The 20,486-nt window shown below is 45.7% G+C and overlaps 1 protein-coding gene across 1 annotated transcript in view; it reads right to left on the bottom strand.

The window, feature by feature from the left end:
• Positions 1–20,076, bottom strand: part of DNAH9 (dynein axonemal heavy chain 9) — a 372,533-nt gene extending 352,457 nt beyond the window's left edge. The window contains exons 1-5 of the mRNA XM_008010391.3: positions 19,548–20,076; positions 10,222–10,418; positions 7,910–8,068; positions 6,697–6,827; positions 1,914–2,125 (exon numbers count right to left, since the gene is read on the bottom strand). Of these exons, the coding sequence (XP_008008582.3) occupies positions 1,914–2,125; positions 6,697–6,827; positions 7,910–8,068; positions 10,222–10,418; positions 19,548–19,964 (1,116 nt within the window). The 5' untranslated portion in view covers positions 19,965–20,076. The remainder of the gene's footprint in view (positions 1–1,913; positions 2,126–6,696; positions 6,828–7,909; positions 8,069–10,221; positions 10,419–19,547) is intronic.
• Between the last annotated feature and the right edge of the window lie 410 nt (positions 20,077–20,486).

Below are 20,486 nucleotides of genomic sequence, written 5' to 3'. Positions count from 1 at the left end.
TAATTTGAGTGCAATAATTATTTGGACCATAATTCTTTTTCTGTCTTGAAGAGGCTTACACCTGGAAAACTGAAAAGTTGGAGTTAAAGGGACAGCCACCTTCACCACTACAGGGTGGGTCCCTGTGTCTGGCTGACATCATCTAAGGCCACATTGCAAGTCAGGGCTGAAGCCAGGCTTACCTTAGACTTTCAAGGCACATGAGCCAATATATTTTCTTCTTTTGTTCTTACTTTTGGTTTGGGTTTTCTTACACTTTCAACGAAAAGAGTTCTGACTGATAAACATGGAGTAATGGAAAGGCACTAGCCGAGGAGGAGTCAAACAGCCTGCGTTGGGGTCCTGGTTTGGGTGTCTTTGGGCAAGTCAGTTAACCTCCCTGAACTGTAGCCCACATCTTCAAAGAATATAATAAATAATAAGACCTTCCCTGCCCACCTTGCAGGGTTTATCTGATGATTGATGGAAATCATGAAGGTAACAGGATTTTTGCAGCCTGCAATGTACCCCACAGATGTTAGTTATTCTTAGTTACTTATTAAGCTTGTTCGTTATTTTCTCAGAGACACAGCCCCTTAGAAGAAAAAGAAACTGGTTTGAAGAGATCACCCAAACCTCCTTAAGCTCTCTAGTTCTTTTTTTTTTTTTTTTTTTGAGATGGAGTCTCACTCTGTCACCAAGCTGGAGTGCAGTGGCATGATCTCGGCTCAATGTAACCTCCGCCTCCCAGGTTCAAGCGATTCTCCTGCTTCAGCCTCCTAAGTAGCTGGGACTACAGGTGCGTGCCACCACACCCAGCTAATTTTTGTATTTTTAGTAGAGATGGGGTTTCACCGTGTTGGCCAGGTTGGTCTCGATCTCTTTTTTTTTTTTTTTTTTTGAGACGGAGTCTCGCTCTGTCGCCCAGGCTGGAGTGCAGTGGCGCAATCTCGGCTCACTGCAAGCTCCGCCTCCCGGGTTCACGCCATTCTCCTGCCTCAGCCTCCCGAGTAGCTGGGACTACAGGCGCCCGCCACTGCGCCCGGCTAATTTTTTCTATTTTTAGTAGCGACGGGGTTTCACCATGGTCTCGATCTCCTGACCTTGTGATCCGCCCGCCTCGGCATCCCAAAGTGCTGGGATTACAGGCGTGAGCCACCGCGCCCGGCCGGTCTCGATCTCTTGACCTCATGATCTGCCCGCCTCGGCCTCCCAAAATGCTAGGATTACAGGCTTGAGCCAACGCGCCCGGCTCTCTAGTTCTTTTTGAAGATACACTCCTCAAGGTTTACACTGCCCTGGTTGGTGCTACAAGGTCCCTAAGAAGAAGGAGCATGAAGTGCATAATCTAAGAAGCTGCTTCTCAATAGCTTATGGGTACCAGGATCTTACCATGTGCAGGGCACATGCATTATCACATTGAAGCCTCAAATCACCCAACAACCCAAAAAGAGATATGGTGTTTTGTTTTCACCATTGTATAGAGGAGGAGAGTCAGGAACAGAACAGGAAGTGACTTGTCCTGGCACACAAGTGGCATACTGGCTGCCAAGTGGCAAAGCCAGGGATTGTTACAGCATCACCTGACGTCACCTGACATCAGAGGCTGTACGCTTTACTGCTTAGGCTTTGCTGCTGACTCCATTACCAGTCCTTCTTCATAGATCATTAAGGAGGTTGAAATTCACCACCCCTACTTATCTCCTCTTAGGCAGAGGGGAAGGGAAGACAGGAGGGCTCAAGTGTTCTAATATTACTGAAAATGTCTTTGTAAATTATTGGCTTCTGAGAGTAAAATACTGTAATCCAAGTGTAAGAACTCTTTGGAACATAACTATTTCCCCGCCCAGAAAAAAGGACACTTGTCTCTCTCCTGTGACTAGATGCCAACCACCCCCCAGGGAGCAGTTGCTGGGCATCCCCAGGCAGCCCACCTGCTGGATAAGAAGGTTGCAAATCTCCTGGAGCAGCACAGTCAACCTCCCCTGGGAGCGGTAGCACTTGCAGGTGGCCCAAATCAGACAGACCACGTGGAGCAGGGGCCGCAGCCGGGGCTTCACCTCCGGAAATTCTGCATTCTCTAGAGTTTCCAGGTGGTGCTGGAGTGGTATCAGGTGCACATGGATGTCCTGTGCCTCTGCTAAAGCTGGAAGGAATTGGAGATGGTCAACCATTCCCATCTGGAGCCTAATACCCACCTGGTGGAGCCCTAGTCCCTGGGAAGTAAAAGATCTGCGAAGCAACAAGTACAATTTCTCCCTGAACTGAGAAAGCAGAGAGAAGGTGGTTCCAGAAAACTTCCTAGCTCTTATGAGGAAATATGGAAACTGGAGAGCCCTGAACAACTAGGATAATGGTCTGAAGAGTTCTCTCTTGTAACATTCCTCTAAATGGACTTCTCCTTGGCCCTCCCAGCCTCCATCTGGTGCTTGGTAGGTAGTAAATATTTGCCAATTACTTTGCTGCTATCTTTGAGACGATACAAGTTTTAGAATCAGAAAGACTTTTCTTCAAATGCTGGCCTAGACACTTGGCAATGGTATGACTTTGGGCACGTTTTAACCTCCCTGAGCCTCAAAAATAGGCCGAGCTGTAATCAGTTCAAAGAGTCCTTGTGAAGGCTGAAGGCAGTTCAACAGGAATCTTTTTTTTTTTTTTTTTTTTGAGACGGAGTCTGGCTCTGTTGCCCAGGCTGGAGTGCAGTGGCCGGATCTCAGTTCACTGCAAGCTCTGCCTCCCGGGTTCACGCCATTCTCCTGCCTCAGCCTCCCAAGTAGCTGGGACTACAGGCGCCCGCCACCCCGCCCAGCTAGTTTTTTTTGGTATTTTTTTAGTAGAGACGGGGTTTCACTGCGTTAGCCAGGATGGTCTCGATCTCCTGACCTCATGATCCGCCCGTCTCGGCCTCCCAAAGTGCTGGGATTACAGGCTTGAGCCACCGCGCCCGGCCAGGAATCTTTATAAACAACTAACACAGTGCTTGGACCAATGCAGGTGTTTTGATAAATGGTGGTGGCTCTGATGAATATTCACTAATAAAGAGTCTTATTATTATTATTATTATTAATAATAAAAAGCCACAGAGCATGGAGACATAACATAAATGGGTTATGGTAAGGTTCTGCTGGTTTTCAAAGCCAGGAAAGTCTCTTACCATCTCCTCTGAATACAACCAAGGAAAGAAAGGGGCATCTAACCAGTCGTCTTGTGGTGATTGACAGGGGAAACTAGGAAATCCAGCAGCACTGGATGCTAATATCTGCATAGCAACTTAGAGGGAATGCAAAAGGCCACTGGACAAACTAAACTGGAAGGGCGAGTTTATAAAGGCTAGTTCTGTCCTGGGCAGATAATCAGGTGGTATCACATGAGAGTAGGTGGTCTTAGGTGATAGTATGTGGATGAAGCTCTGCATTCATCCTAAAGGGAACTCGAAATATACACTATTTAGCAAGCAGTTTCAGTATGCCGGGAATTGTTCCACTTACTGTCTATGAGATATTTACCATCTCACAGAAAGCCCTGCAAGCCAGTTTTAGTACTTTATACTTTAGTACTTTATAAGTGAAGAAATTAAGGTTTAAATAACTTTCCCAGGGCCCTCCCACGAAACAAACAATCCCGTCCAGCTGAGGAAAAGGAAGACGACCCACAGTTTATTACATTGAACCCTCGGCTTCATGGAGGCTCACCATACACAAAAATATGTTGATGTGTATGTTTGTACTTTACAACCCCAATGAGGCTGTGGAAAGCAGTATGTGAATCGAATTTTTGCAAAGTCAAATGTCACAGTAAATTGATTAGGCAAGGGATTTTCAAGTGGAGGAGCTGATGTGTTGGGGTGGGGGATTTCAGAATCCAACAGTCATTCTAACGAGCGCCTGCTCTTGCTTCTGTAAGTGCTGAGAGAAAAGAGGCTGAGACTGTCATGCTATAGGAGCTTTCTCTTTATGATACCCTGTTTTGAAATCTTTTTAAAAATCACAGTCTCTTTTAATTATACCAATTAGCACTGCCTTGATCTTTAAGAGCACAATACTTGAGAAAAGGGTTGACCATCCTACCCAGGATGCAATATCCTTGGATGACAAGGCGTGTGAAGAGTGAGAGAGCGAGCTGGGCTCATACCTTTTTTTTTTTTTTGAGATGGAGTCTCACTCTGTCACCCAGGCTGGAGTGCAGTGGCACAATCTTGGCTCACCACAACCTCCACCTCCTGGGTTTAGTCTATTCTCCTGCCTCAGCCTCCCCAGTAGCTGGGATTACAGGCATGCACCATCACGCCTGGCTAATTTTTGTATTTTTAGTAGAGACGGGGTTTCACTGTGTCGGCCAGGCTGGTCTCGAACTCCTGACCTCAAGTGATCTGCCTGCCTCAGCCTCCCAAAGTGCTCGGATTGCAGGCATGAGTCACTGTGCCCAGCTGGGCTCATATCTTTTTAAAGAATGTAAATATAAATAGCAAAGTGCATAGTGATTTCCAGTGGTTGGCTGTAAAGTCTTTAACAACAGACTCTTTGAGGACAAACACGTTTATTTGTAGCATATGCCAATTTCTATGGTGTAAATATTCCCAGTATTCCTACCATGTCCATTTCTAGGCTACCAATTTGACTTCGCTGAGTGCTGCTTGGGAGAATGGGGGTGCAAGGGTTAAACCAATGCATACAGCAGCCCTTCATGAGCCACAGAAAACCAGTGCGCACTGGCTCCAGCCAGCCCTTCTTTGTGTGCCTTCCTTCGCACACATATCCACCTACACACATCCTTAATTGCTGGTGTGTGAATGGGACCCCTCCAAAATTCAGGTGTTGAAATTTCATGGCCAATGTGATGGTGTTAAGAGTTGGTACCTTTAAGAGGCCATTAGGCCATGAGAGCTTCTCCCTCATGAATGGGATTAAGGCCCTTATCAAAGAGGCTTCACATAGAGTTGGGCTGGCTTGCCCTTCCACCATCTGTCAGGTGAGGACACAGAGTTCCTCTCCTCTGGAGGATGCGGCACCAAGGCGCCATCTTGGAAGCAGAGACCAGGCCCTCACCGGACACCTAACCTGCCAGCGCCTTGATCTCGAACTTCTGAGCCTCAAGAACTGTGAGAAATAAATTTCTGCTCTTTATAAATTACCCAGGCTGTGGTATTCTGTTAGAGCAGCACAGATGGACATAGAAACTTGGCAACCAGGCTGGGTGCGGTGGCTCACACCTGTAAACCCAACACTTTGGGAGGCTGAGGTGGGCGGATTACGAGGTCAGGAAATCAAGACCTTCCTGGCTAACACGGTGAAACCCCGTCTCTACTAAAAATATAAAAAATTAGCCGGACCTGGTGGTGGGCGCCTGTGGTCCCAGCTACTTGGGGGGCTGAGGCAGGAGAATGGCGTGAACCAGGGAGGCAGAGTTTGCAGTGAGCCGAGATCGCACCACTGGATTCTAGTTTGGCAACAGAGCAAGCCTCTGTCTAAAAAAAAAAAAATGTTAAATGGTAATAGCCCTGGTTTTGGCAAATGATACCAGCTTTCCATTTATGGCAGTGATTTAAAGTTTTCATGTTGTCTAGTTAGGTTAAATTGGGAGTCAATGTAGAGAAAAATATTAAGCAATACAGTGCTACAGATTGTACATATGTACAGCACATATAAAGAAGATACGTGAATGCCTAAAAGTTGACTATGTGAAATGACAAAGACCTTTAAAAGCACATTTTGACCTGTGACACTGAAGATCAAAGAGGAGATTTCATAGGAAAAAGGGAGAAGATGCACAGTGCCCCAAAGGAAGGGAGAGAGGGTCCTGAAAAAATTTACCTACTTCTAATCATAGACTTTGCTGGCTTGGCAATTTTGATAAGAGTGGATCTTGCCTGGTGCTCAAATGGCCAGAAAAATTGCAGTCCCATCTGACAGCAGGAGCAGAAAATGCAGAATGGAGCCAGAAATGGAATAGAGATTTCTCAAGGAGCCAAAGGTGGAGGGACCTGAATTCCAGAGGTGAGAGAATAACAACATGCATTTGTATAGTGCAAAGCAGCAGCTGTAGGTAGGTCTGATGGAAGAACTTTCTTCTAGTAGTTTCCAGACCCTGAAGACAGTGCCCAGAGAGACCTTTGACCAGACCCAGGAGTTCCCAGTATGCCAGGCAGGTACAAGCACTTAGTTAATGAGGGGTTCCAGCCAATAATCCCAGGTCCTGGAAGGCATGGTCAGGCTGTCTTGCAAGGGGAGTCCTTGATTAGGACAGATGGACTTACATGACCACACTGGAGTTGGTCACACAGGCTCCATAATGGCCATCCCAGAACTGTATGTCCTGTGGTCCCAGTGTTTGAAAGACACAAAGGGGCAGCTCCAGGAACACTGCCGTGTTTAGTCAATAAGTTCTTCCACCTGTATAATCTCACATGGACCTCGAAAAGTGGGTAGAAGTGTATGCTCCATAACCATCACACGTACTAAAGCTCACAGGAGCTAGGTGAATTTGCCCAAGGGCCTACAGCAGTGGAACTGCAAACAGCAGTGGAACTGCAAACAGCATAGCTCTGTTTAGCTGCTCTCCTGTATCTAGATGTGGTGTTCTTGTCACCATGCTAGTTTGTGTCGGGTTGGAAGTTTATAAGGACTTAAAGTTGCTGAATTCAGACAGAGAGAGGTGAATGCATCATTCAACAGTAAATTTGAGTCAAACACATTTGTGAAAACACTTGCTGGTCCTCACCTGCAACAACATCTCTGTACATGGCTTTGAAAGCTGGAAAGTAGCTACTCTGAAGCTTGTCCAGGAGCTTGGCCATGCCCCTCACCTTTATTGTTCTCAGTTGATTATAAATGTATTGCAGATCTTCATACCTGCAATATCAGGAAGAAGGGTGAATCCAGGTAAGCATCAGGAAATGCCAATCACACTGTAATGGCCCATCGTCACACAGAAAGAGAGGAGCCCTGCCTCAGGGTGCTTCCACAGAGGCTGTGCTCCAGCCCAAACAGCCTGGACATCTGTTCCCAGCACAGTGAGGGCAAAAGCCTGAGCTGGGAACATGGGTTAAAAGGGGCAGCTCCAGGAAACACTGCTGTGACCATCTGGTGGCTCAAAAAGCTTGGCAGCTGGAGGTCATTAGCTCTGGCAGTAAGGTTGAGTCAGGGTGAGAGAGGCGTTATTGGAGCAAGGGTGCTAAGAGAAGGGCCTTGCAGTAGGTCAGCAGAATGATCAGAAGCCAGGCAAGAGCATGGAGCATCTCAGCAGGGTGGTACAGACAAAAGGCTGGAGCCCTACAGGCAAATCTGGTCATGTGACACCGATAATCTCCATTCCATGTGAGGACAGACACATCTGCCTCTAACATCTGTCTCCTTTTGAGTAAAGGATTTATCAGCACAATAATAAATAGGAGTGAAGACATAGGGAGGAGGCGGCAGAATAAGCAAGAGCAGGAGCAATAATGAAGCCTTTCTGGACAAACATCCTGGGTGATGAACTTTCCAGCCCTATGAGTGATGAGCCGGGGCACAGGAAAGGCTGTTCTGCAGCCAACTCCCCCAAACCCCTCCGTCTTCAGAACTTTACAAAAGGTGTGAGCATGTGGCCTCAACTGTTCAAGGAGAAGGGAGCAGACAACTTAGAAGAAAAATGTTAAAGAGAGTTGATTAATTTTACATGTAGTCCAAAGAGCCTTTGAAAAAAATGTGAGAAGACATACTGATGTTAGCCCAGGAAAGGGAAAATGACTATTGAATCTGGGGGAAAGCGTGCATCTCCCAGTCTATCAAAAAACTCTGTTGACCCAATGAGACAGAGCTGTCTCCCTCAGTGATGACGTGAAATACCTATAGGGAAGAACAGGCTCAATGGTGGCTTAACTCAGGCAAGCTCTAGCTTTAGTCTCTGTAAGACATCTTCACCCCAGAGTTCCAGCATGTGCCTTCCTGCCTACCTGCTCTTCCAGAATTCCAACTCCACCTTAGGGGTAGGATTCTCCCCTTGTAAGAGTGGCTGGGAAGACTCTCTCTTGAGTACCCCCTGGACTTGGTAGCTCCATTTGATCACTGCAGACTCAATGGCATAGATGACTGACTTATCTATAGCATCCAAGCTGTGAAAGACAAAACAACAACAACAATAACAACAAAAATCCCAAAACCTGAAAATAACCCTGGGTGTACCCCAAAACAGAATCCCAAATGTGAAAAAAAAAAAAAGGTGAGAAATTTCATCTAGCCCATGCATCCTTAACTTTTATGGATAATAGTGTCTGTTGACTAGTCAATGAAAAGTACAGACCCTCTCTTCAGAAAAAAAAAAAAAAAAGCTTGTGTGTGTATATACATTTTTTCACACAGATTCAGGGCTCATCAGTATTCTGAAGACCAGCTTAAGAACTTTGAATGTCAGTACGTTGTCCTGCGAATGCAGGAATACCTTGGACAGAAAACATTCAGATGACCACCCAATGCTTGCTTGAATCCTACCAGTGACAGCAAGCTCTGAACTTCACAAAGCAGCACATTTCTCAGTAGGTTGGCTCTACCAAAGAGAACGTTTGTCTCTATACTGAACCATATGTACCTCCCTGTGATTTCCTCATCTTGGTCTTAGCTCTGACCTCTGCAGCAAGAGGAAATAGGTTATTTCTTCCTTCATAAGGCTGACAATCAGCCACTTGAATACCACCATCATGATTTCACTTGGTCGTCATTTTTCCAGTGAAGAATAAAATTCCCAAACTTTCCCCCTCATACAACTTCTAAAGAAAGTAACTTAGCTATATTTGGAAGTGGTTAACTTTTTTAAAATACATTTTGGTCATTATTTTCACAGTCTTAACTGAAAATGATACGTGCAAAGAACCAAAGACACAATGACAAAGAAAGAGGACATACAGTTCACATTTTTATGTCAGAAACCCACTTCCACTTAATTAAATTAAATTTATATTAGCTGAGAAATGATATGGCACAAGTGATTGTGGAAGGTATTAAAGGAAAAAGATACCCACTTCCCCTAAAATGATCCAGCCTTTTGGGAAATTATCAAACTTGAACAAACAGAGATAAATTCAGCAATGATTATAAACACACACTGAATGTTAGTAAGTTAAAATACAAAGGGACTAGAAAAGGGGTAGTTGGAATTTATTTATTTTGAAGATTGGATGTTTTTATTAAACCACAATAAGTTTTCCAGTTAACCAGGAAATTACTTCAAATTGCATATGTAGGAAATTACTTCCGACAGAAAAAACTTTAACATTAAAGTTTAAAAACTTTTATTTTTTTAAACTATTTTTTTATGTTTTTAACATTAAAAAACATTATTGTACTTTATAATGCATTGCATGCATTACTTATTCTTCGGATCAAATAATGGATCCTGAATACACGATGTTGACAGTAATACATTGGGAAACTCCTGACAGTGTGGCAGACCGAGCTCACGTAGGAAGGCTATCTGTTGCCACAAGTACATAGAGATGTTGAATAAAATATAACAAAATATACTATTAATATTTATATACGCAGCCCGGCTTGAAAAGGGAAGAGAATTCCTAAGGGATAGAAACGAAGAGAACTCGAAAGTCAGCATGGTAAACAGAAGCTGATGGTGGATTTAACTTCTAAAAGGAGACGAAGCTGGGGTTTTAATGCCCACTCAGGGGCAGGAGGCATGAATTCCCAACAAAGCCAGGTCCCAACAAAGCCAGATTTGTTACTACTTGAAAAAAGACAAAAAAAATTCCTCAGGACCTGTAAAAAGTCTTTAGCTGCTGGGGGAGGAGAGTCTGGAACTGTAACAAGAGCCAGCAGCGTTAGTTCTGTGACATTATGCACTGAGTGAACGCTGGGAAGAGTAAATGCTGGAAAGTTTCAGCTTTGCTGAAAGATTCTGTGTGTGCCTGCCTCCCAGACTGGACCTGGGTCTTTGCCAATGATGAGACACTATCCTGATAAGCAAAATGCCGAAAGTCAGCGTGGTTGCGCTCAGCCCTGAAATGATTCTGAACGGAAAAAAAGGCCATGTTGCTGTAATAGCCTTGGAAGACTTCATGCGGTGACTGGGCCAGGGAGTAACCAGGGTAAACACACAGTCCACAGTCTGAGGGTGTCGGCAAACAGAGCAGACAGTGGGCTTGTGTGCAGAACGAGGAGATGTGCAGAGTCAGGAACAGACAAGTTGTAAGGAAAACATTCTGATAACTAGCATCTCCCATATCTCTGAGGCCCATATGGCCAGGCTGGCAGTACTTACACTGTCTCACTTTTGGAATCCACAAACTCCATTTTTTCTGAGCCTGCTGGAAGAGGCAGCAAAGTTCTTCCCTTCAGTTGCTCAAGTATAACCGAGAGGTCACATTGGAGGCTGTGGGCGTGCCGCCTGACATCCTCACATACCATGTGGGGCCAGTTGAGGCGATTCTTCTCATTGGCCAGGATGGGTAGAACAACCTGGAACAGAGGTGCACAGGAAAGAAAGGCAGGCGCTCCACTTCTGAGAACTTAAAGAAAGCCTCATCTGGAAAAGGCTTATAAAGCTATATACAACCTTTTGCAGGTCACTGTGCTGGAAGGCCTAATAGTAGGGTCGAACATTATATATGACCTTGACATCTGATAAATTGGGGAGGCCCTTGAATAGTCTGCTTACAAATTTTCCTCCTATTCTGCTCCTGGGGATAAAATCCTCTAGCCAAAACACTCTTTATCGGCTAGGCGCGGTGGCTAATGCCTGTAATCCTAGCACTTTGGGAGGCTGAGGCGGGTGGATCACCTGAGGTTGGGAGTTCAAGACCAACCTGGCCAACATTACGAAAACCCATTTCTACTGAAAGTACAAAAATTAGCCAGGCATGGTAGTGGGCATCTGTAATCACAGCTACTCAGGAGGTTGAGGCAGGAGAATCTCTTCAACCCAGAAGGCGGTGGTTGCAGTGAGTCGAGATCACACCACCGCACTCCAGCCTGGGCGACAGAGTGAGACTCCATCTCAGAAAAAATTAAAAAGAAAAAACAAAAAACTCTTTATCAAGAGGACCAGGCACAGTTCCTGCTTATCCCTGAGAAGCAGACTTCAGTTCCCTGCCAGCTGGTGGAGGGATTTAAATCAGCAAATTGCATCCCCCAATGAGATCCAGGGACCACTACACCCTCTTGATCGTATTAATACAAAGTGTGCTTTCCACCGCCCCTTGTCGTTCAGCCTGTTCCCAAGAGCAATCCCGGTGTGGCTCTGCATGGCTCAGTGTCCTCCGCTGAGCTGTGAGTATATTGACTGATAAACTGCTGTCAATGGTGTCTGTGTTATGTCGGGTGTTGTATGGTTAGCCACCTCCATTACTCTTGGGCAGGAATCCCTCCCTCATCAATGGGGTGAATAGGAGGTGATTAAAATAGTCACAAAGGCCAGAGGCAAAAAAGTAGGACACATGCAGATAAACATGACCTTCTGTCTGCAGGTGGTAGGAGGGGCACCTTGAAAAGGCAAGCAAAGTTGACGATCTGGAATCCATCTTCAGGGTGAACGTTAGGTGATTCTGGCCACCCAACACAGTTCCTTTTTTCAGTATTCATCCCCAAATCCATAGGAACCAAATGAAACCAAATCTGAGCCAGTGAGAGTCAGGCCAAAGTGTCTTATGTGACTTTTCAAGGAAGAGATACCTTCTCTTTTCTGCTAGTGTGGCGCTTTTGTTGGTCACCTTCCCAACCAATACAGCCTTAGAATAAAGTTAATATGGAGAAGAGAGTGCTTACAGATGGAGAAAGACTAAGTCTCGGTAACTTTGTTTGAGCTCCTAAATCAAGCTGCTCTTGAACTTTCCAAGCTAGTTTAAATTAAGTTTCTATTACCAGTAACTTAGAATGTTGTCAGTACACTGAGGCAGGCGGATCACGAGGTCAGGACATCGAGACCATCCTGGCCAACATGGTGAAACCTTGTCTCCACTAAAATACAAAGAATTAGTCGGGTGTGGTGGCATGTGCCTGTAGTCCCAGCTACTCAGGAGGCTAAGGCAGGGGAATAGCTTGAACCCGGGAGGCGGAGGTTGCAGCGAGCCGAGATTGCACCATTGCACTCCAGACTGGAGACAGAGCAAGACACTGTCTCAAAAAAAAAAAAAAAAAAAAAAAGAAAAAAAAAAAAAAAGAGAAAGGTGTCAGTACAACTCACCAGGAATCTTTGACTGTCAAAATCTCACAACTGATGAAAGGAGAATACCAGAAAGACAAACAGATGCTCATATAATGTGTTGAGAAAGCTACCAATACATAAATAATCAAGGAAATATGAACTCATATGACTCATGATCAATAAGCCCCAGTGGCTGTGAAATAGAATACCTGGACCCAGCATGTCAGATTCTAGAGGATGGTCTTTGCCTGGTCTGTCTGGAAACATTCACTAAACTGGGAACTTACAACAATCAGTAAAGGAAGCTCAAAAAGGAAGGAAAGTTTACAAATTAAGCTTCATCACATTCGTGTTAAGAAAGAACCATTTGGACCCAGGGCAGAAGTCCTAACTGGGAAACAGGATGAACTGGAATTTTCCTAGGATCTCAAAGGCAGGGACTCTATCTTATTTAATTTTTATATAGTCACAGTTCTCTCTAGGATCTGGCATATAGAAAGCACTCAAGATGTTTATCAAATAACTGAATGTATACTATCTGAAGAAAAAGGAATAATTGTGGGTGGGATTTTTAAGGGCTTTGAGTGACAGAAAAATAATGAATGTGAACTCTCTATGAAATGAAAAGCAACTCATAGCCAGGCGCGGTGGCTCACGCCTATATCCCAGCACTTTGAGAGGCTGAGGAGGGCAGATTGTTTGAGCCCAGGCGTCAGAAACCAGCCTGGGCAACATAGCAAGACCTCATCTCTACAAAAAAATAGAACAATTGCCTGGTTGTAGTGGTGCATGTCTGTAGTCTCAGTTACTAAGGAGGCTGAGGTGAGAGGATTGCTTGAGGCCAGGGAGGTTGAGGCTGCAATGAGCTGAAATCACGCCACTGTACTCCAGCCTGGGCAACAGAGTGAGACCCTGTCTCAAAACAACAACAACAACAACAAACCAAAAAACTACTCATTCATTTATTCAATGAGTATTTACTGAGCATCTATTATGTGCTGGTACATTTCTAGGTGCTAGGGAAGATACACTTGTGAACAAAACAGTCAAACATTTCTGACCTCATGAAGCTTATATTCTAAGGGACAGACAGTCAAGAAACAGTAAGTTCTGTGAATAAAGATAAAGCATGTGAAGGGAATCAGGAGTGTGGGCTGGAGGGGCTGCAATTATAAATGTTGAGGTGGGCCTCACTGAGAAGATGTGAACAAAGGCTTGGAAGGATAGGGGTACTGCTTTCCCTATCCTTGGGGGAAGTATATTGCAGGAGAAGGAACAGCCAGTGCAAAGTCCCCGAGATGGAAGCATGCTTGGTGTGATCAAGGAGCAGTGTGGAAGCAAGAGAAATGGGGACAGAGTGATCCCAAAGACGAATAGGGGTGAGTAAAGCGAGTCAATTCACATGCAGCCTTGCCTGTGAGATTTTGATTTTTACTCTCAGAGAAATGGACATCATTGAAAGTTTTGAGTAAAGGAGTGCCATAGGCTGAGATTGCTTTGAGTAGGATCAACCAAGCTGCTGTGATAATAGGCTGTAAGGGGCAAAGGTGGAAAATGAGGCCACCTAGCAAGTTGGTGCTATAATACAGAAGATAGTGGTGTGGCACTGGGGGTAGTGGTAGAGATGGTAAGAAATGGCCTGATTCCATGCAAATTTTGAAGGTATGGTCAGTAGGATGTCTTAACAAATTGCTTTAGGAGTTGCGAGAGAAAAAAAAGGATCCAGATGACTCTAAGATTTGTGGCTTGAACAATGGGGAGAATGGAGTTGCTGTCAACTGATGTGGGGAGGAGTAAAGGTGGAGTAAGATCTTGAGAGAAGATCAGGAGCTTGTGTTTGCACATGTTAAAATGTAGTATCTTGACTGCACTTTAAGATAGAGATGTTGAGTAGGCAGCTGGATATACTAGTTGAGAGTTCAGAGGAGAAGAGAGGGCTGGAGATAACAAATTTGGGAGGTATAAGATACAAATGGCTTATGGAACTTTGAAATTGAATGACAGCCCCCGAGAAAATGGGTGTATAGAGACAGAAGAGAAGACATCCAGGGAATGAGCTGTAGGGCCTTCTGGTGTTAAGAAGTTGGGAAGAGGACGGGCGCAGTTGCTCACACCTGTAATCCCAACACTTTGTGAGGCCAAGATGGGTGGATCATGAGGTCAGGAGTTTGAGACCAGCCTGGCCAACAGAGTGAAACCCTGTCTCTACTAAAAATACAAAAATTAGTTGGGCGTGGTAGTGGGTGCCTGTAATCCTAGCTACTCGGGAGGCTGAGGCAGGAGAATCGCTTGAACCCAGGAGGCAGAGGTTGCAGTGAGCAGAGATCACGCCACTGCACTCCAGCCTGGGTGACAGTGTGAGACTCCATCTCAAAAAAAGAAAAAAAGAAGAAGTGGGGAAGAAGAGGAGGCACCATCACTGGTGATAGCCATGGTGATAGGAGGAAACCAGAAGACTAGTGTCCTGGAGCCCAAAGAAGAAAGTGCTTCCAGGAAGAAAGGATGATCGTGAGCTACGAGAAACGTGGCTCTCAGGTCAAGCCGAATGAGGACTGATTCAGGGTCATTCAATTTCGTCAAGTGGAGATCATCAGAAACATTGACACGTTATTTTATTCCTCTTCTGTGAAGTGTGAAAACCAAAGTCTGATGAATGAGGATGAGATAAAACAGGAAAATAATGAGACACCAAGAGGAGACACACATTCCAGGAATTTTGCAATGAAGGGGGTCATAAACATGGGGTGACAGCTGGTGGGATGAAGGGAGGATTTTGCTTGATGAGAATAATCTAGCAGAGAGGAGAAAAAAATAGGAATGCAGGAGAGAAGAGGAAATTGCTAGAATGATCTCCTCAGGAATGTGTGGGATTCAGAGCACAGGCAGCAGTTTCAACCTTAGGGTTGGCATCAGAGGGCAGCACAAACAGTTCACCTCTAGCAACGGACAGGATGGCAGAAGATACAAGGAAAGATGCTGCAGTCAACATAGACATAAGAGTTCGTGGACATGTTATTCTCATTTCCGTTTCTTAAAAAACCAAGAAAGAAGCAAGAGCATCTCAGAGTGAGGTTGAGAGGAGGTTTTGGACATTTGAGAGAAGAAAGATTTTTCTTTTCAAATTGTTCCTCAGGTTGGGAAATAGTGATCTAAAAGAGCAAGAAAATATAGTTGGAATAGAAACAAAAAAACAGAATGTCTGCTGGGAAACATAAAAGGCCTACTTAGGGGTTCGAGGTCGTACATTTAAAGAAGAGCCCATTGGTTTCTTCTCTGGTCTCTTTTAATTTAATGGGTGCAGGTATGAAGTATGTAGAGCTGGGTTTTACCAGGATTGTGGTTGCACCAATTGAGTATGACACAGTGAGGTAGAGGCCAGTACATCAGGAGCTGATACAAGTGTATGAAGATCATGAAGGAGCATGGTACTCAAATTGGGTAACAGAAGAGGCCATGGGCATGGGCCAGGGCCAATGGGAAGGAGCCAAGGCCAAGAGATTGGAGCTCCCAGCAGGATCAAAGGACTGTTGTAGTCAGGGTATGAGAGGGAGTGAGCTGGAAAGATGGGAGTAATGGTCAGAGAAGGAGGTGCATAAAACTGGATAATGAGGTTGGTGGTTATTGGGAATGCAAGGTCTGGAAATGGCCATGGGAGGTGCTGCTTATGATCAGGAGGAGGACAAGATCACTGGAGGACAAAGATAGAGAGAACCCAGAGGCCAAGTTATTGGATCACTCATATGTCTTTGGAAATAACCACGTATTAGAAGTAATGTTGGGGAGAGTCACAGTGAGTTGAGAGGCAAAATCATACACATGCGACGGTAGCACCATCTGTACAGGATGCAGCAGTGTGAGTGGGTGATGTCCTTTGATGACAGGAGATTGAAACTGGAGGCTTTTTGATGTGGATCTGCAGCGGCAAGGAGGAACAAGGAGGCCACCTGCTCCAGCTCCATGCTCAGAAGGAGAAAGGCTGTGGGGGAAATGCAGCTGAGTCCTCCAGGAGGAGCCAGGATGGGTTACAGCAAAGTGACAAGGATCTATCAGATGGGTGAGGAGGATTTTAAATGAGATGAAGAGTGATAAGTATTCTCATCTTTTATGGAACACCTGCAATGTGACACTCTATTCCAGGTGTTCTAATATATGATGTCTAAATTTCATAGCAACCCTGCAAGACTGTTTTGGACATGGCAGAGTGAGCACATCTGGTCACATCACACTGCTGAATTTAACCAGAATTTGACTTAGGTCTGTGAGATTCCAAATCTTATGCTCACACTCCAAAATGCAAAAAGTCAGAAAAAAAAAAAAATCCAAGTTTCAGAGCTAGGAAAAATAAGTTGGCAGTAGTGAATGATGTGGTTGGAGGAGGAAGTAAGGAAGTAGGAGAACAAGTTACTAAATTCTGTTAATTCTTCCTTCAAACATTTCTTAGGCACATTTTCCTTTTTTACCTTGTACTAGTAGAATGGAATAAAAATAATATGAAAATTATAGCTTTCTCTCAGCCAACACCCTCAATCCTACCCCCTACACACAAGGCAGGAAGACGTCTCTCAGTCAGGTAGGATGCTGCCTGGGGAGGTGGAAGGAAAAGGGGAGCAGGTAATCAGAGACTACTAAGCTGATTACAAGGTGCTGAGAGAGAGGAGAGGGGGTGGACAGGAGGGCCGGGCCAGAAGGAGAGGGCTTAGCAGATGGGAGGCCAGCAAGCCTTGAAAGAGACACTGGATCAACTTCAGGGTATGGAATAAAAGTAGATGGATAGACAGAAAGTGGAATAAAGTTACTGGTACGAGCTTTGAGAAATGCAAGGAAAGGACTTGAGGTATTTTTAAAATAAATTATTTAGGTTTTAAAATAGGTAATACATTTACATGGTGCAAAATTTTAAAAGTACGAAAGCGTTCACAGTGGGAAGTAAATCCTCCACCTACCCCTGTACTTCAACTACTGTTTCTCCTTCTTGTGGATTTCTGTTAAAGAATGTCCTCTCTTCCTCCTTCCCTCCCTTTCCTCCTTCCTTCCTCTCTTCTTCCCCTTCTTTCTTTTTTAAACATAAATAGTAGCATAAAATCCATGCAATTCTGCACTTCTTTAAAAAATTATCTTAAATTACAGCATTATTCACCAAAACCAAGAGACAGAAACAACCTAAGTGTCTATGATGGATACATTTTTTAGAAATGTGGTATCTACATACAATAGAATATTGTTAAAAAAGAAAGAAATCCCGCATATGATAGGTGGTGACAATATGGATGAACCTTGAGGACATTATTCTAAGTGACATAAGCTAGTCACAAGGAATACTGCATGGTTCCACGGATATGATGACCCAGGTTCATAGGAACAGAAAGTAGAATGGTGCTTGCCACAAGCTCAGGGGAGCGGTGTGTGGGTTGTTGGGTGTGTGTGGAGTTTCAGTGATGCTGGACGGGGCAGTTCTGAGGATCTGAATTGCACAACAATGCACACGTGGTTGACAATATTGTACTCTAACTTGGAAATTGTTGGGTGAATTTTATGTCATGTGCTTTTTTGCCACAAGGAAAAAATTACCCTAAGGAATACTCCAGTTGGACATGGTAGCGCACACCTGTAATCCCAGCACTTTAGGAGGCCAAGGCAGGAGGATCACTTGAGTCCAGGAGTTTGAAACCAGCCTGGTCAACATAGCAAGACCCTGACTCAAAAAAAGGAATATTCCATATCAGTCATTCTTTTTAATAGTTGCAAAGTATTTCACTGTATAGATGGCCCATAATTCAGTCACCCAGTCCCCTGTTGATGAACATTGTCTCCAATCTCTTTCAATGCACCAGTGAAAATTCTTAGACATCTGAGAATTTTCATTATTTCAAAATTATGTTTGCTTGCTGGACTACTTTGCTTAGCCATGACACAACTCTGAGATGGGCCTTCTGTCTCCCACATACACTGGGTTAAATCCTGTCTCTGAACCTTTGTTCAGTCTGCTCTCAGTATCTTGAAAGTTAGTTACCTCACTCTCTACTTATCCGAATTCTTCTAATTGTTCAGGAGACAATTCAACACTTAATGTTAAGCATGGGCTGTCTTTCTCCTCTGAAGCCAAAAGTACTTTCCATCATCAACATTCATTAGAGAAGTTGATCTAAGTTCAGGCTTCAGTGGGATGGCTTTCAGACAATGCACAGTGGCAAGACCGCTCTGTTTGTTAAAATATTGAAATACCTCCATATCTATTGACAGATCTAGCTTCCCTGGGCCCTCTGTGTCCTCCTCTACCTATCCAACCCCTTCTCTGGAATTTTCACCTCCCCACAGCCTCCTGATACACCATCTAAAGGGCTTACACCTGACACAGCAGGGAGACTCCGGCACTTGGATCCAGCAGCGGGGCCAACTTTTAGGTAAGTTTTACCCTCACCCCAGTCTTAAAAGTTTGAAAAATTTTGAATATATGATTTATTACATATGTTTCAGCTCCTTGGAGTAAGCATTTCATGGGTAGGAACAGTTCTTTGATATTCCCTATAGCACCTATCACCTGAAACATCATACAGCCAGTATTCCGCCCATCCTTATTTCACAACCTGCAGGGTCCAGGGCATCAAGTCTCCAGAAGCACACAGGCCTGACTTGCAGGGCAATTTACTCTCATTCCAGAAAGGTCTAAGGGTCCCAGAAATCTCTCCGGAGCACTTTTCTGAAATCGTCTACATTCTCTAAGCTTCTGCTGTGGTGCCACTAAAGCACTCATGACCCACATCTCCACCTTCCTCCCTGAGCTCCAGGCAGACTCCTCCAAAGGCCTGCTGGGCATTTCCAAATGGGCGCCCAACTTCTTATGCTGGCACAGGGCTGACCTTTGCTAAACGGTTGGTAATGAATAAATGAGATGAAAATCAAAAGCAAATCACTACCCCCCGTCACCCCATTTAACTGCTTTGCAGAAGTAGGCATTGTTTATAGCCATTCACCTCCTTCCACCCCACTGATCCATCAGAAATGCCTCCTTGTTCACCACTTCCCGTCTTCCTCAGACCTTTCCAATTTACAGGACAGATTAAGAGATGCTGATTTTGAAAGTAGTCAGGACCTACGCACTCTCCAGATTATGGTCTTCCCCTGACTTTGGCTGGAACCCAGACCCGGACTGACCCAAGCCTTAGCCCCTTCCCATTCTCATTCTAGCCTGGCCTCCACCCAGATCCGTCCCTCCGGAACCCCCCCAACTCCGCCCCTAGCCCCATCCCATTTTCTTCCTGACTTCAGGAACTTGCCTCCTGGTTGTGCTCCCTCCATAGCCTCGCCCCTCTGCCTATCACTCCGCCCCTTGAACCTCCCCTGCAGCTTCGCCCCTCCCCCTCTGGCCCCGCCTCCGTCCCTTAAGGCTCCTCCTCCCCTCCCCCACACCCAGCTTTAGCCGCGCCGGGACACTAACCCAGCCTCACCTCAGAGAACAGCGCGGCCAGGTGCTCCAGAGGCGCCGCGGGCAGGTCCCCGCAGACCACTGCGCCGCGGAAGCTGTCGGGCCCTGGAGGCTCGGGCCCGGTGCGCAAGAAAAAAAGGCCCTTAGTGCCAGCCGGGCCCGACTCAGGTCTCACCTCCAGCCCGGGTCGTACCGCCAGGCCCCCGGGCCCGGGCCGCACCACCAGCAGCGGCCGCGGCCCCTCGGCAGCATTGCGGTCCAGGAAGGCCTGGAGTAGCTGCTCCGCCTCGGCAGTCCCCGCACAACGCTCCCAGGCGCCCGCAGCCGGCCGCAGGCTCTGGGACACGTAGGTCCCAAGGAGTCGCAGTCGTCGGTCGGCGCTGGGTTCCCCGTCAGCGTTCTCCTCAGCGAGCGCGGCCCGCTCCTCCGCGCCCCGCATCGCGCGCGGCCTCCAGCTGTATCGGTTTCCCTAGCGACGGGGACGCGGCCAGGATTCCCTCCTCTGCTCCCTTCCTATTGGGCACTGGCCCCTGGTCCCGCCCCTTCCAGGCTAATAAGGTAGGAGGGGTACAGCGGGAAGGGGCGGGGTCGCGTCGCTGTTGCTAGGACACCAGCCGAGACTCGTACTTAGTGTGTGCCTGGTGTATTGGGAGCGCTGAAGTGTGACCGTGGAGCGCAGTGGCTTACTGATGGGCTGCGTGGAGAGGAGATCAAGCATATAAATGCTGTTAAGGATCGTTTTGGCCAAGGTCAAATTAGAGTCTTTAGGGGTCTCCGGACACTGAAAATAGTATGGTCCTCTCACCTCTATCCTAAATGCGCAATCCAAACTTAAACACAATGCCAAATCATAAAACAGATTTAAGGACATTCAGTGAGTGTTTTATTTCTTTTCCATGATGGCAAATTAAATGCTTCAGAACAGTGCTGTCCAATAGAACTTTCTGCGATGACGGAAATG

This window comes from Chlorocebus sabaeus, chromosome 16 (assembly GCF_047675955.1).
Source record: "Chlorocebus sabaeus isolate Y175 chromosome 16, mChlSab1.0.hap1, whole genome shotgun sequence".
NCBI lineage: Eukaryota > Metazoa > Chordata > Mammalia > Primates > Cercopithecidae > Chlorocebus > Chlorocebus sabaeus.
Note: the sequence above shows the minus strand (reverse complement) of the source record. Positions and strands in the feature narration are given on the sequence as shown.